Below are 15,231 nucleotides of genomic sequence, written 5' to 3'. Positions count from 1 at the left end.
AGCTTCAAGAGTCTTTTGTTTTGAGTTTTAACACTTGAACACGTTCCATGCTTTAATGTGTAACTAATGGCGATATGCACAACATGTTTTTTGTGCTTATTCGACAATTTTTTAACTAAACTTGCACCTTGTGGTAAAAGAGAATGCAAACCTTTATTAGAAATATTTACTGCAACCTTCAGACATATCAGTACAGTTGAGAGGTCTGAACAGGCATGGTTTCATTTTTAAAACAATATAAAGTGTTGTAAAGCAAATTGAACAAAAAAAATAAACTGGCATTTCTAGTCAGTACAAATTTATACAAATTTTAGCAGCACTTCATTGTAATATCTGACTGCTACAAAGGAAAGATTTACATAACTGAAATACTACAAAAAGTGTGATCATGCCAGAGAACTGAGATTGTGTTCAACAACACACTTTCATTAGAAAAGATTAAATACATTTCAGGCAAACATCTTCAGGATGACCCAAGTATATTTTTTAAATAAAAGAAACAACGTTTGAACAGCATTTAACAGAAAACCATTTTTTGAATATTATACAAATGTCCCCAGAGAACTTCAAGATAATAAATGTTCTGTTCAAAAATAACACTGTCCATTCTTATAATGCACGTCCTCTCCATGCTGAGCCGTTTCTCAGCAATCCACAGTCCCGAGCTGTTAATCCAACCGATATGAAGGCTCACATTACTGCAGCAGATTGTGTCAGTAAGACGAGCTGTGATTGACTGCTGTCTTTGAAAGTTTATGGCCCAAAGACGTGGTGGAGCTGCAGGCGGAGGGTTCTGGCTGCCGAACCACCTCGTCCAGCTCGCTGATGAAGTGTTTGAGGCCGTCCAGGCAACGGTCGCGGATATCAGCCAGGTTCTGCCTGAGGGGGACCTGCAGATGTTTCTCCAAGTTTGGATCTTTCGCCACCAGCATGTTCACCACCATCCCAAACGTCTCGCAGTCCTGGTGGTACACCTACAAGAAAGTTTTTTTTTCGGCTTTGTTAAGACATTTCAAAAAGACCAGCAAAAGTTTTCAAAGCAGCCCCGGAAGTGATTTTTTTTTTTCTTCTCTCTTTTCACTTCCCATCTGTATGCACGATTTGGTCGGGAAAATGTTGATGGTTGGGGCTTCAAGAGCTTTGAGAGAAAAGCTCTTAATTGAAGGGGATGATGAGCGGTTTCCTTCCTGCCCTACCTGTCGCCTAGGCGTAAATACCCCAGCGCCGCTGTGCCCTGAGCTGGTCACACTGGTGTTAACACACACGAGGGAGTGTCAAATGATAAACACTGATACTCTCAAGTTTAATTGGGGCACTTTATATAGAATAGAGAGGCCCGAGAGACAGTAAAAATCACACTTTGGTGGATGCTTAGGGGCTTGTAACAGGTGTCAGAGGAACAATGAGGAAGAGACACTGGAGCTTGGTCTGTGAATTTCACACAAAGCCTCAAATGTCTCATAAAGGAATGGCAAGATCATGTCATTTCGACACATTTCAGAACTTAGCTCTGGTCTCCCATCCTGAATATTCCGCATTTTGTCTGTCAAAGAAGAGAGCTGATTAAAATGCAGTGAACGGAGGAAGGAACTGAGTGGAAGTGAATTCACCCATAGATAATGCGACCCAACACGTCGAGCACGGAGCCGATGTGCCGCAGGCTAATACGGGGATACTTCCGGTGACGAGGGCTGTGTGTGGTTAAATGCATTTATAGAAGTGGTTTTGTGTGTTAAATTAGGTCAGGCGAGGGTGCGTTTCAGCCATTCACCGAATACCGACGGTGGCTTCAGTGCTGCAGGGCACCCAAACTCTCCGGCTTATTTATAGATTTTTACAATGTTCCTAGAGCAGAGAGCATGCTTGGAGAAGAGGCGAGAGCACAAGTAAAGAGATGCTGTCAAACAGAGTTAATGCGCTTGCAACAACAGATGGCAACTTCCCAAAATAGGCATTAAAAACATTTCTGTTGCACTTGTGCATTAAAACAAATTATAGACTGCGCTCACTGATGCAAATCTCATCTATAAATTGAGCGACTGAAGTTATTTGAGGTGAGATCTTCATAATATTCTAATCAATAATCAGAACGACTAATGTGCTCAAACGGCGGATCCTGGAAAGTTTCACTTCAGCATGTTGCTGAATTTAGCAGCAAAGCCTTTGATTCTCTTATCAGTGTCCATTACTTTCATTCAATGGCTGATAACTGTGCATTTATGAATCTGATTACAGAGGAAGTATCCAATCAGCGTGTGGACAACAGCTTCTAATAATACATGGAAAGCTGTTATTCAACCCACTTCCTGTATTCAGCAGCACTTCCTGAAATCTCTCTGTTATCCAGTCAGGAAGGAAGGGACCGGTTCTTGTCTTTGGGTGGGGTTGCTGAAGAATCGCAGCATCTGTGTCAGTTCTTGTGGGTTTCACTTATATAAGCGGGTTCTTATGGGGTGTTTTAACCGAGAGTAGATTGAGGACTGGATATTTGTTCGTGGGGGTAGATCGGGAGTGAGAGAGTTGGGCTTCCTGGCTTCAGAAATGAGAGAAACAGAACAGGAATGAAAGAGTTGGGGGGCCTCAGTATAGTCCTGCGATCTCCAAGAATAAAAAAAAACCTCAAGGGGCTGGAGACGTCTGGCTTTCTTTCTTGCGGCCAAATGTATTTAGATTCCTCAACAAATGAAATAAAACTCTCTTTGTATCGCAGGCTGGGCTATGCGGAGTAGAGCATAATAGTCGTTATTGCCTTTCATGCCCTGTCACTCACTATAACCAGTTAGTCTGAACTGCGGCCAAAGTCAACTTGGATGATGAGAACGGGCTCAGGTTGACTTTCGGTGGGCCAACTTCACTTAGCCGCACAAACATGAGAAACGCTCTGGGGTAACGCGGCCCGGCACGACGTCCACCCGATGATGGAAAGCTGGGGGTTGTGATCGCTGTAGCGACAGTTGGTGAGCTTTTAGGGGGGGCGGGGTGCAGAGTGCTACTGAATTCTGCATGTGCGTAGGAGAGATGGCGAGACCAGATCGGCTGCGGAAAACGCCAAACATCTGGCTGACACTTGTCAGGCGGCTGAACACAAAGTGCCTACAACCGCACGTGTGAAAGTGGCTTTGTTTGTTCAGAGTGAAGCGGCAGTTTATTTGATGATGCCGTGGGCATGATGGGGAAATTAACAACAGCCTCTAGAAAAGTGCCTATAAATTTTCTTGCGGTGGGTTGGTTTGTCTGCGTCTTTAAGCCCTTGCAGTTTTCTGAAAGAATTTATATTTAACCCTCTAAAGGGTTAAAATGCTCACAAAAGCAAGAGGCTCACAAGGAAGCTTCTTTGGTTCTCATAGAGAGAGCTGCCAAATCACAAACAACTGTCATACAAATGGTCAAGATGGAAGAGCATCAATAAGGACGATCAACAAACAATCAACAAGACAAATGTCAAGTTCTTGTTATTTTTTTTGTAAAACTTCCTGCAATACCTGACGACATGAAATATCGCTGACACGGCTCGAATGGTTAAAAAAAAAAAAGTCTTAAAATGCAAAGGAGAAGACACAGATGGAGAGAAAGGGGAGAGAGAGACAGGCTATAAAACAGGCCAAAAAGCTGCAGCGTCAGCAGCACCAGTGTTATAACGGCCTATAAGGCTCCGCGGTGCAGCTGAATGTGAGAGCGTGGCGTGCGCTCCGGGGCAGAGCTCGCTCAGGTTTAATGGCCTCAGTAAACCAGCGGTGGTGCTCGCTGGTGCAGGAATGGCCTTCATTAGATAACTGAGCGGAGCGGGAACCTTGGGCCTGGGGGTAGTTTAAGCTCCGTCGAACAGTCCGACCTCTCAATTCATTAAACGCGAAATCCTATACCAAGTCTGAGCTGTAGCGAGCTGATGCCTTTCGTTTGTGCGTTTTTCTGGCATGTACCATTATTTATATGTTCCCAAAATCCGATGGGCATGAGCTTTTCTATAAACAACCAACTGCTGTTGGGTATCATGAGCAAATACTTGCAGGAGAGACGAACAAGACCTCCAGAAGGAAAGTGGTAAATTTTGCTTCACCAATAATTAACCAATTTGGCTGTTCCAAAGCCGTTATGTGGCGAGTACAAATGAACGAGAGGACACAAAAGTTAATTTCCTGCCTTGTTAGGGACATAATGGGAAGCTGCTTCATGTCTATCCAGTAAAAGAACTCATGTGTTAGACAGGAAACTCAAGGCCAGTACATGGATAAGGCCAAACATTTATATAAAAGTGCAACAAATTCCCAATTTATAATGAGATAATTACATATGTGAGGTTTTTCCAAAATGCAACCGAAAGCCAATGAAGTCTTAAAATGATGAGATCTGTGATCTCGTCACAACATAAGAGGCACCATTTTTTTCATGTAGAACTTAAACCAAGACTAAAACAAATACATATTATATGTGTTTTAATGCAAATAGTTTATCACTATTTGCACTCGTACACAAGACTGGGCTTATTGTGCTTTAAAAAAAAAGCAAATCCATTAAAAAAAGCCACAAGAGCTAGTTAATGGTGAAATACGACAATAAGGATATTTGCACAATTGCACATTGATTCAGCACCAATGTTGAGTGATGGAGAAGTACCTTTTCTATTTCCTGGGCTTTGGCTGTGATGGCCAGGGCTCGTCGCTCCTGAAAGTTCTCTGTTGGCTTTTGGCTCTCTTCCACAATGGCGGCCACTAAGGGTTCCTCTTTCTCTGCTTCCATAGGATGATTCTCTTCCTGCAGGTAGAGAGAAGGAAGGGTTTAGAAATGGCTTGGGGTGAAAACCAGAAAGAAATGGGAATATAGCTGACTCGCACTTTAAACCCAATCGTAAAAGCGTCTGGAAAAAAAACCTACAGCTACAATCGCCACAAAGCGCAAAAGAACTACAGAGCAAACTGTGAGCACAGTGCAATGACCTACTGACTAACTTTACAGGAAAGATGTAGTCAATGAGGCGTAGTAAAGGGACATGATTCAGATATATAGAAGCTCCTATAGCTACAAAGTCAGGGCAGGGCATCCTCCGCTAAATGAGCACATGGACTTTCGTCCATCCAGACGAAGACAAAGAAAGTTAACAAAAAGTATGTCACAGTTTACATTAAGATTTAAAATCTATCTTTGAAGTTTGTTTAGTTCTCCTCGTGCTCATAAGTGATCAATACATGCAACATCTTTGAATATTTCAACTAAAATCTCAGTGTCTTCAGAGAATAGGAGTCAGACAAACTATGCTGAGACGTCTAATGAGCAGACTGGAAACGCTAAAACTCATTAGTATTACTGTAAAGGGCAGGAATGAGGTCTACTTGGATCGCCGCTCAATTTTTGCTCGTTTCCCCGATACTACCGGAGTTCGAGGGCCAAGGAGCAGAGCCGTCCGACCGTGACTAAAACCCACTCGTATATTACAGGAAACAGGCCACAGACGCTGTCATGTTTCATCCCTGGGTGACTGAGGAAAAAGAAATTACAGGAGATGGTACGTCGCGGAGCTCAGCGCGGTCTAAAAGAAAAAGCGCAACTCATAACGCATCATCCTTATTTTCCCTCCCCCGAGGCTCTGCCTGGGAAACGTATGAAAGAGATCCAGTCTTCATCGCTTCAGTCAGAAACAAAATTCATCTAATCTCAAGCTTTCACGCCAATGTGATGACTATACCCATTTTCAGCTGGACTCAAACACTCTGTCTTTTCAGTTTTTACTTTTTGTGGATTTTCTTTTCTTTTTCTTCTTCTTTTTAGTGGGGGTCTCACTACAGAACTGTACTGAAAGCGAGAGGAATTTGCTGTGCAGCGACGAAACCTTCTGGTGACCTTTTTCTGTTCCAGGACGTGCTCTCCACCCATGAGGCCACCCTGGCTCGCGGCCAGAGAACCCGGCTGCTCTTTAGGACCCCCTCTCTCTGGTCTCCTCTGTCTGGGATGGCTCCAGAAAGCCTGCGTGTGTGTTTGTTGAATCTCCACAGCAGGCAGTGACCGGGGCCATTAGTGCAAGCTTTACTGGGGGCACAGCACAGGCCCTTTCATCTTGGCCAAGGTTATGGGTTTGTGCCCCGAGAACAGGGAACAACAATGCACCACAGGCTAGATCAAACACAGGAGCAGATGCAGCAGTGTGTGTGTGTGTGTGTGTGTGTGTGTGTGTGTGTAGGGGTGGAGCACTTGGTAAAACTTTCATCACAGCAGTTGATTTGGTGGTGGTAGGTGGTTCTTACAGAGATGCACATTAGGAGGGCAGGAAAAAAAAAAACCCAAAACAAAACTATGTTTAGACGTTGCATCTTGTAATTTCTTGTGTATAAAGCACGGAGGACGACTCTTGTCATTTGTTCCTGTTGCTCTTTGAAGCGCCCGTTTCTGTGCCAGACCCGGCGTTAACAGCGTCCGTATATCTCTTGAAAGTGGCTCCGTCGCAGTTTTCAAACGATAGCACATCACCATCCTTACTTTTATTTCCAATCTATCCCTTGGCTATCCAGTGTGGTACAAACTCAAACACTTCTCATTGCTGGTGTGGTGCAGGGGAACGTTTGAGAAAACTTCTTCAGAGAAACCACAAACTGACCCCAAAACCACCTTGACATTAAAGCAGCATTTAAACATAGTTTTATAGGCCCCTTTGATCAAAGAAGACTAATGCTTGTATAAATGCTAAAAGTCATTAAAGGTGGTCTGTCCTTTGTCAGTGACTCTCAATTTCACTTTAGGCATTAAAGCCATTAAAACAAAAATTACTGTGGATGACTGGAGAAAAAGGCTTTAATTTTTTTTTTTTTTAGACTGGAGCACAATACCGCTAAAACATTTACCACAGACCAGAGAAAACACCAGGCCGAGAGTGAAGTGCCAACATGATGATCTGCATGTGTGTGAGGAACGGCCACATAAAAAAACAAAACACTCTGGAGCTGACTTTGTTGAGTTTGTTTTAGAAGAAACTTTAAATATGCAACACACAGTAAAAGTTTGGGTCTCTCTTTAGCTTTGATATACAGGGATTTCTGGGATGATCAGCATGGTTTTTCTTTTAATCTTTTCATTAACATTGCGTGTAATTCAAAGCATGTGATGTTCAGAAGTTCACAATGTCGGCAGCTCACTTCAGCACGATCGCCCACGAGTCAATATGACGGGAATCTTCCCGGTCGTTCCAGCCGATACCACGTGAATGCAGTCAACAACGTGGCGAGGCATTCTAAAAGGTGTGTCGCGACTGCACCGGTTCCTCACAATCACAAGGCCAGCCGGCTCGCGACTCCTCCCAGACACTCGGGGCGAACGAACACGGTCATGCTCTTCGACGGTAAAAGGAAACGATTGTTCATTGTAAACGCGTCCCAATGAGTTCCACGGGGACTTCTCCTGGCTTTTGCGGTAAAGATCCTGTGATAAAGTTATGACTCGGGCTACTGACTTGGCCCCTGCGCTCCTGGGTGGCCACAGCCAGACGCACTGCGGCGGAATCACATCTGATTCTATTTACACTCCTCTGCATTGCTGGAGATTGACGATTTCAGCAAAAACAAATTATTTGTAAAAACGTCAGGGGGATATCTCCATTTCGATACTTCTTCTTTTTTGTCGATCTTGGTATACATTTCAGCCCTTCTCTCTGAACATTACAGGTTTCAGGTGATTGAATTGTGCTTATATCTCAGGTAAACAAAGCTCAGGTTGGGTGGCTTTTGCGCTGTGCATGAGGGCCACTTTAAAGCCCATTACCATACCTCAATGGGACTAAACACTTATTAGAAGGATGGGCTTTAACAAGTTCCAGATGCAGAAAAAGTTCACTGTACATCCAGCACAGTACTGGTGTTTTACCAATCTTAAACTAGACACATTTATGAAGTTGGACAAAAAAAAAAAAGCACTTTCGTTGTTTGTACTTCATAAAACCTCAGAGCATCAGTTTAATGATTTTTAAAAAGAGATTTCGTGGAGTTTCCATGCTGAAGCTTACCTTGTTTGATGTTGCACTGTGTGGCGAGCCTTCTCTTGATAGCCCGGGGATTTTATCTAAAAAATATAAAAAAGGGACCAAAAAAAACCAACATGAGGATAAGGATTTGGAAGGAGAAAGGGGAAGGAGTAGGAAAGGGGGAATTCTAATTAGAAAAAGGACAATTAGTATGTCTGGAAAGTCGGTGTGGACTGTATGTGCTGATGGTAAACGGGCTCATAGTTTTGATGTTTGGTCCCGGGATCCAGGCGTGTACCTAAGCTACAACATCTGGAAAAATCAGGAGCCGGATTGTTCATAACTCCAGTGGATAATTCCAGAGTGGCACATTCACTTTGCAGACACAGCATCCCTTCCACATGCTTCGCTTTCCATTTGTTCCTCTGCCAATGTTTTTCTTTTTTTTTAACTTTGGAGGCATCAGTCCCACCAGAGGCTAAAAGTATACACACCGTTCCAAGGCCTTGCAAGCAACACGACCAAACCAACGTGAACTCCAAGCACCCAGAAACGAAACAAAAACACTCCAGAGTGGAAGCTTACACCTTCAGGAATATTCATCAGACATCCTACACCTCCTCCCCTGGACTTCTACACACGACCTGGTGGCATCTTTATGAGGCCTGACAAAGTGGCAGACAGAATGGGGAGGAAGGCTCGCTGCAGGACACATTAGAAACGCTCCATGTCACTCTCGGGTTACACAGACTGGGAATCATTTAACTTTTAACGACTGTAACCTTTTCATATTTCTGTAACAAACTCCCCGCATGTCACCTCCTCTTCCTTTATCAATTTGTTTTCGGGTCGGTTAAAGGAATGTGTCCACAGATACCAATTTTAAAAACTAGAAAAACCACCAGTTTTTTTTTAATTTTTTTTTTAGACTGAATCTCTCCTTGACAACAGCTATAGGGAGCTGATCTTGCTGTAGGCCGGGTATTTTGCTTTAACAAAAAGTCTCTTCAATCCTTGTAGGAAAAACAACTCCAAACGTACCGTGGGAGCAACAGTCATTGAAAGACAATTAAAAAAACAAAAAACTTGCAATAGAAACAAGACAAAGAACAGACACAGCGTCTCAAGCTATACTGGGCTGCGTGCGGGACAAAGAACTGAGCCGTTGGGTCTGAAGCATCTTGTGAATGGAGTTAACCATGCTTACTGTACCAGCACTCTTAAGAAATAGTTGCTATTATCTCTCCTATTATCACTCCTTAATTAATATCCAACAAGCACACATAATACAGGAAAAGCAGGAGCGATGGCGAGCACGGTGGATGATGGGAGATCTAATATAAAGATGCAGGACAGAGGAAAAGACCACGAACCAACATGCAGTTTAAAACCTTTGCACTAAATGCTAAATCTTACAATCCATGCAAATGCTTGTTGGCGGTCAACGGTCCACATGAGAAGGTGGGGATGTCATCTCAGTTAATAACTACAATTAATAATGCAACTTGCTTCGGACCTGGGTGAAAACTAAGCGTCAAAACCGACACCAGAGTTCATTTTAAGGTTATTTCGTTACCACATCTGTAGTAAATGTGGTTGAATAGCAGGAAAACTGTATTTTTTTATTTTTTTTATCATTGACGTCCATCTTTGTCAGGTAATTTGCCAAAATAACTTTCAAGCCTCTTTTCACCCAAGTCCAAGCTTGATATCGTGGCTCAAAGTACAGACCCATAGTGTCAGGTCCACTCTGTTGAGGAAAGGGTGCCCCCCAGAGGTGCTCAGAAGGTACTGCGTGACCCTCTGGACCGTCAACACCTAAAAAAGCCAGTCAGCCATATTATCAGTCACAGCCAGACAATGAGCGAACAACTAGAAGAGGAGAAAATAAAGCGTTTCAAAACAATGAGTGCAGATTTTTTTAAAAACAAAGCAAAAAGAAAAAAACATGCAGTCTTGTAGCAACCTTGTCTGTTTTGAGGGAATTGTTTTTGTGCTGGTTTTCTTTCGGGTGACTAACGGTACAGGCAGTCGCTCTTCTTCCTCTATGACTTCAACGTAGCAAAATGAGTCATGCATAAAATCTGCACCTGGATTCAGTGGCAGGAATAATCTGCAACATCATGCTGTTGTTATTTGACTAAATTCAATCAGCACATGCTCAAATACACAACAGACAAGTAGAGACATTATATTAATCCAATGACCTCTACTTATTGTGTGGAGAGAAATGTCTCATGTAAAATGCAAGTTAATCAGTGTAGCACAGTTGGACCAGTCTTGAAAAATCCAGCATTTTAATCATTAAATAAAAAAGCCAAGTCAAAAAATAAACACAAGAGATACTGAAAGTCTTGTTAATTACTGACTAAAAACAAATATGTACTGCAGTAACTCGCTCCTGCCACCTAATGCACAAAAGTGGCGTTACTTCAATTTCACATTTACATTCCTGAAGCCAGAGGCTATATACTGTATTGAATACACCGTATATAGTATAGCTTTATCTAGGATAGCTGCACGAGAGATGATTCATATATTTATGGTGGTCAGATTTGATTTAGCGTTCAGATTTTGGTTACATGCTAAAGCTTTCACAACTTTCCAGCTTCTTGTTTTGTGTGACTGGTATAGTTTATGACGCTTGGGTTTTTCCATGATTTGCACGTTGATATTAATCTTTCTTAAGAGTGGTGTATTGCAGGAGTGGAGGGGGGAGCTTCCATCTCTACATACTCTTGCCTTGCTGTGCAGGAAAGGGCAGGGCCTTGGCTCTGTCCGGCGAGTATCCTCTGCTGCTCACGCTGGAGCCGGAGCGACTGTGAGGCGAGCGGTCTCTGATGGGAGGGAACGGAGCTGCCTTTCGCCTGAAGTGGTCTCTGTCCTCCCTGGGAAAAGAGGGATTATGCAAGCGGTTTATAATAGAAATAGCCAAAAGTGTTGTGTGAATAGCTAATAAGGATCTTGCGTCAACATCATTTGCAATTTCAAAACAGAACCAACAGTCCAACAGAACTGCTCTTATTTTGGAGGCACACTGACAACACCTTTTAATTTATCCATTAACGTGCTTACATGAGTCAATGCTGCCATCTAGCATCTGCAAGTATAAAGCAAACAAGCACATGATATACAGTATAGTTTAGACGAGGACGTAACACTGAAGACAAAGCTGACGTTCACTCATACCCTCTGTCAAGGTTGAGGATGGCCTGCACTAGTGTGTCTTCTCCGCTCTCCGGGAGCGATCTGGGGGCAGGATAGATGCCCTGGTTTCGCACGTTATGGGGTGGCGGTGCGCGGGCACTGGAGGGGACACACCCACACACCCACACACACAAAGGTTTGAGAATCCAGACACATAATGAAGACACTCAAAATACACACACAAAAACATGATGTTAATTATCACAAGCAATACGGCGAAGACAGTGTGTCCTTTTCAAGATGTCCTGTATGCTAATGTGACAACAACATCAAAGGAAATTCAATCTTCCAGAGCTGAAGACATACAAAGAAGCAAGATGTTTTTCAGATATACGCTCCTGAGCTCAAACTCATGTGATCATGGCTCCATTTGTGGCGTACAGCATTGCGTCATAGTCGAAGTTTTTTTTAAATGAATGAATATGCGTAATGTATTTCTTGTGATGACTGAAGTAGAACAAACAGCCTGAGCAGCTCTGAAAACATTTTCTCCCTGGGCCTCTTTCCAGAACTCCACACGACCCCTCCGATGACATCTGACCTCAACCCACATCAAACCCACGAATCAACAGTCCAGACCTGACCTCGCTGCCCGAGAACAACTTGAAATGTTTGGCGTGAGAGTCTTTGTTTTTCCCATCCGCCTTCTAAAGTGGAGAGAATCTAGTCAGTAAAATGTATGCTCGCCTCTATTTTCCGCCCCATAAATTCTAGAACTGTGATAGAAAGAGGCATTTTAAAAATGAGTCCAGGTGTTTGAACACGATATCTCTTGGTTTCACCAATATGAACACTGGATAGTAACAAAGCTCTGCTAATTGTCGGATTTTATTTCAGGGCTTTGTTATTCTTCGCATGCAACCACAAAATGAAAAGTAATTCATCAACCTGTAATATGAACTCATTACAAATGTGATCCACTCAACAAATGGTTGCACCTCGATTACCATGTTAAAACATAGAAATCTTACTTTTAAACATGTAATGTAAAATATATGTTTACATGCACCCTGCGTTCAAGCTCTGCTTGTCAAGATACTTGGTGAATCAGATGGAGCCTTTGTGTCGTAGAATATCATGAAAATCAATTGTATTTCATATGTACCTCATTATTTCTACAACACATTTAACCGGGTGCCAAAGGCCAGAAGCATAAATGTAAATCAAACATGGGAAAAGTATTAAAAACAAATGGTTACACTTCAAATGCTGCTGTTTGAACGGACACAAAAACATCAATATCACAACATAATTTTTGTTTAGTACTGAATAATACAATCCTTACGAACATAATTCAATTTCCTCATCAGATGTTTTTCAGTATTCACCCTCATTTATTGTTTCCAATATGTAAACCAGTGGTTCTTGAAGAGAACCAGGTCACCAGGAACCCAAAACGTTCAGCTCTCCAAAAAAAATAACAAAAGTAGCTGATGTTTTCCTACGCGATCTTTTCTATTGATTTTTGAAAAGCTATCATGATGAGAATAAAAATAAACAGCTTATGTATCCCAACAGCTGTTAACAATAATAACTCATCTTTCATATGCGATGAGAGGTTAGGGGGGGGATTTTTGAGGTGCAGTGTGGTTCTGTGAATACGGGGTTCATCCGCCCACACTTTTAAAGCCTTTGCCGTAAACAAATACAAATTGACTGACCTCATCCTGCGGAGACCTCTCTTGTGAATAAACATAAGCGAGATGTCTTGTTCGCATACGTTTGCTTCGTGCAAGAAGGACATTAGCTCAAGTAAGAAAAATAGAAGCAATTTACCCAAACTCCATAGGTCGTCCTGGGTGTGACTCCTCCCTCGGTCCCCTGTAAGGATAATCTTCCTATGCAATAAAGAAAAGCATAAAATGTAAAAAAAAAACAACCTCACTTTCATTGACTTTCACTGACACCCTTTTCCCAAAAGCTCTAGGTTTCATCTGTAAATGCTTTGTCAGCTTCAAAACACATGCAAATTTTAATCACAAAACTGTTGCAGCAAATCAAACAGAAAATATGTCTACTCAGGACTTCAGAAGCCCTGATTAAATTAACTCAGCTACAACTGCTTTGGGTAAGATTATCCTTGACATGTACTTCAATGATATGGATACAGAAAGTCCAGAACAAATTAGTTTGATGTTCTCACCCTCCTTGAAGGAGGAATGCCTCTACGTTCGGCAGGGAAATGAAGGTTGTCGCCGTGGTAGCCCCTCTGATCTTCATGGTAGTTGCGGGGGCCACCTCCATTTGGGTAAAAGCGCGGACCTCCTTCATATTCATACCCACCGCGGCCATAATCGTCATCTGGCCGACTGAAAGGGCCTCTCCTCTCCACTCCTCCTGCAGCCCGCGGAAACGGACCCTACAAAGAAAAAGACGTACAAGATCAGCATTAGAACGTCAACGACAATTTCAACTTACAAAATAATGAACAGGTGCAATTTCAACCATTTTCCATTTTATGCGATGCCCCCAGAACAATATATAGTGAAATATCTCAGTACAATCCTCTCCTTTATGAACTTGTATATGTTCTTCAACCCTTAAAAGTTAAAATATACAACCTATGACGTGACTTTAAGCTTTATTTGGCAAATCTGCTTTCAGAATTGAAATCCTTTGAGCTTCCGTCAGCAAAACTCTGGTGCTGCAGAACCTGTGCAGCTTTAAGCACATTTTTATCAAGTCCCGCTTACAACATGGCTTTGATGAGATGCAAACACTAATCTGTTAGTAATAAGTAAGCCTGTTTTTACTGCTGCAAGACTGATGTCTTGACTCAGATCCCATTGTTGCGTTGTGTTTGCGACTTGTACTGACATAGTGTAATACATAGTTACAAAATTGAATTATAGAATAGTGCCTCAGAGTTGTGTTGTGTTGCCTGCAGCTCAACATTTGTGTGTGCCTGCTGACCAACAACACCATCTTCGGCCATGAACTCAAGCGTCCTCCCACAATCCACAGACATTAATCCGTCTCTCTGAATAGACTGTAAGTGAAAGTGTCTGCCTCTGTGACTCTCTGTCTTACTATTCCCATGCCCCAGTCACTCAGTGTGGATATAACCAAGAGTACAAAATGCCTGAATAGATATCACAGTGGACTGAGCGTATTATTACTTTAATATGAAAGACACATCCAAAACCACAGTGTAGTTGTGTTCAAATAACTCACCTGTCTTTCTGCTGAAAAGCGCTCATCATATGCCTCTCGTATACTCCTGTCTCTCCTGTATGTCACTGCGAAGAGTTAAAGGTATTGCATGCACTCAGCAGGAGTGGGATTACAAATTATTTTAACACAATTCCTTCAGAATTTTTAATCATGGGGCCATAGCATACAAAATGCTCTCTTAATAGTATTTCTAAACAGTAATTGGTGTTGTTTAAACAATGTCATGATTCCTTATTATCCACTTGATGACACATAAGAACACGATGGAAATAACATAAAGGGTACTTGTTTAAAATACTTACTTTTTGACTGATGGACCTCTCGAGAAAATAAATCCTTCAATACTGTCTGCAAAGAGAATTGTAAGTGTTAGGATCACAAACACTCGTTTTTGAGAAGCTCTGGTCTGTGCGTGAAATAATCAAAATGATCATTCAAGTTTTCTTTGGCACAACTGTTATACAAAAAGGGAAATAAAACAATGTGCACGTTTTGAAATGTGATCCATCAAATGATCCGAATGATGTTACTCTCGGCAGACTAGAATAGTTATTTGGCCAGCAACACCTAACTAAATAAAGCCCTCAGTAATAAGCTTTCACGGTTTTTTTAGGAGAATCTTGATTTTAGTACTACAGCTCCACTGAGATCTGATTGCTAGCATGGCTAATTAGCTAGCTTCCATATATGCACCAAACATATGCGGATACGTCCAAAAAAAAAATCTCGTTTTCGCTGGCCCTAAAAAAATCTCAAATTAATACCCACACCATACACGCCCTCCCCTGTGTAACCCAAGGCTGTATAATAAAAAATAATGTATAAATCCTACCTTCCCTCTGCATAGGATAGCTTAGCTTTCCAAGCGGCTAACACGGAGAACGACTCCGTGTGTTGACGTCATCACA

The 15,231-nt window shown here is 42.2% G+C and overlaps 1 protein-coding gene across 1 annotated transcript; it reads right to left on the bottom strand.

Moving 5' to 3' along the window:
* Positions 1–191: 191 nt before the first annotated feature.
* Positions 192–15,213, bottom strand: pphln1 (periphilin 1). The gene is made up of 11 exons (XM_080518128.1): positions 15,156–15,213; positions 14,626–14,671; positions 14,324–14,388; positions 13,293–13,508; positions 12,926–12,987; positions 11,132–11,248; positions 10,679–10,830; positions 9,674–9,760; positions 7,985–8,040; positions 4,615–4,752; positions 192–974 (listed from the first exon to the last, which is right to left on the bottom strand). Coding segments are annotated over exons 2-11 (1,155 nt in total). The 5' UTR covers positions 14,627–14,671; positions 15,156–15,213; the 3' UTR covers positions 192–713.
* Between the last annotated feature and the right edge of the window lie 18 nt (positions 15,214–15,231).

This window comes from Blennius ocellaris (genome assembly GCF_963422515.1).
Source record: "Blennius ocellaris genome assembly, chromosome: 22".
Taxonomy (NCBI): Eukaryota; Metazoa; Chordata; class Actinopteri; order Blenniiformes; family Blenniidae; genus Blennius; species Blennius ocellaris.
This window is presented reverse-complemented; position numbering and strand designations above follow the sequence as displayed.

Coding starts and splice junctions, on each gene's coding strand:
- pphln1 (XM_080518128.1), bottom strand. Junction 10,831..11,131: donor ATCCTCAACCTTGACAGAGG/GTATGAGTGAAC, acceptor CTCTTTTCCCAG/GGAGGACAGAGACCACTTCA. Junction 975..4,614: donor AAGCCCAGGAAATAGAAAAG/GTACTTCTCCAT, acceptor ACTTTCTTGTAG/GTGTACCACCAGGACTGCGA.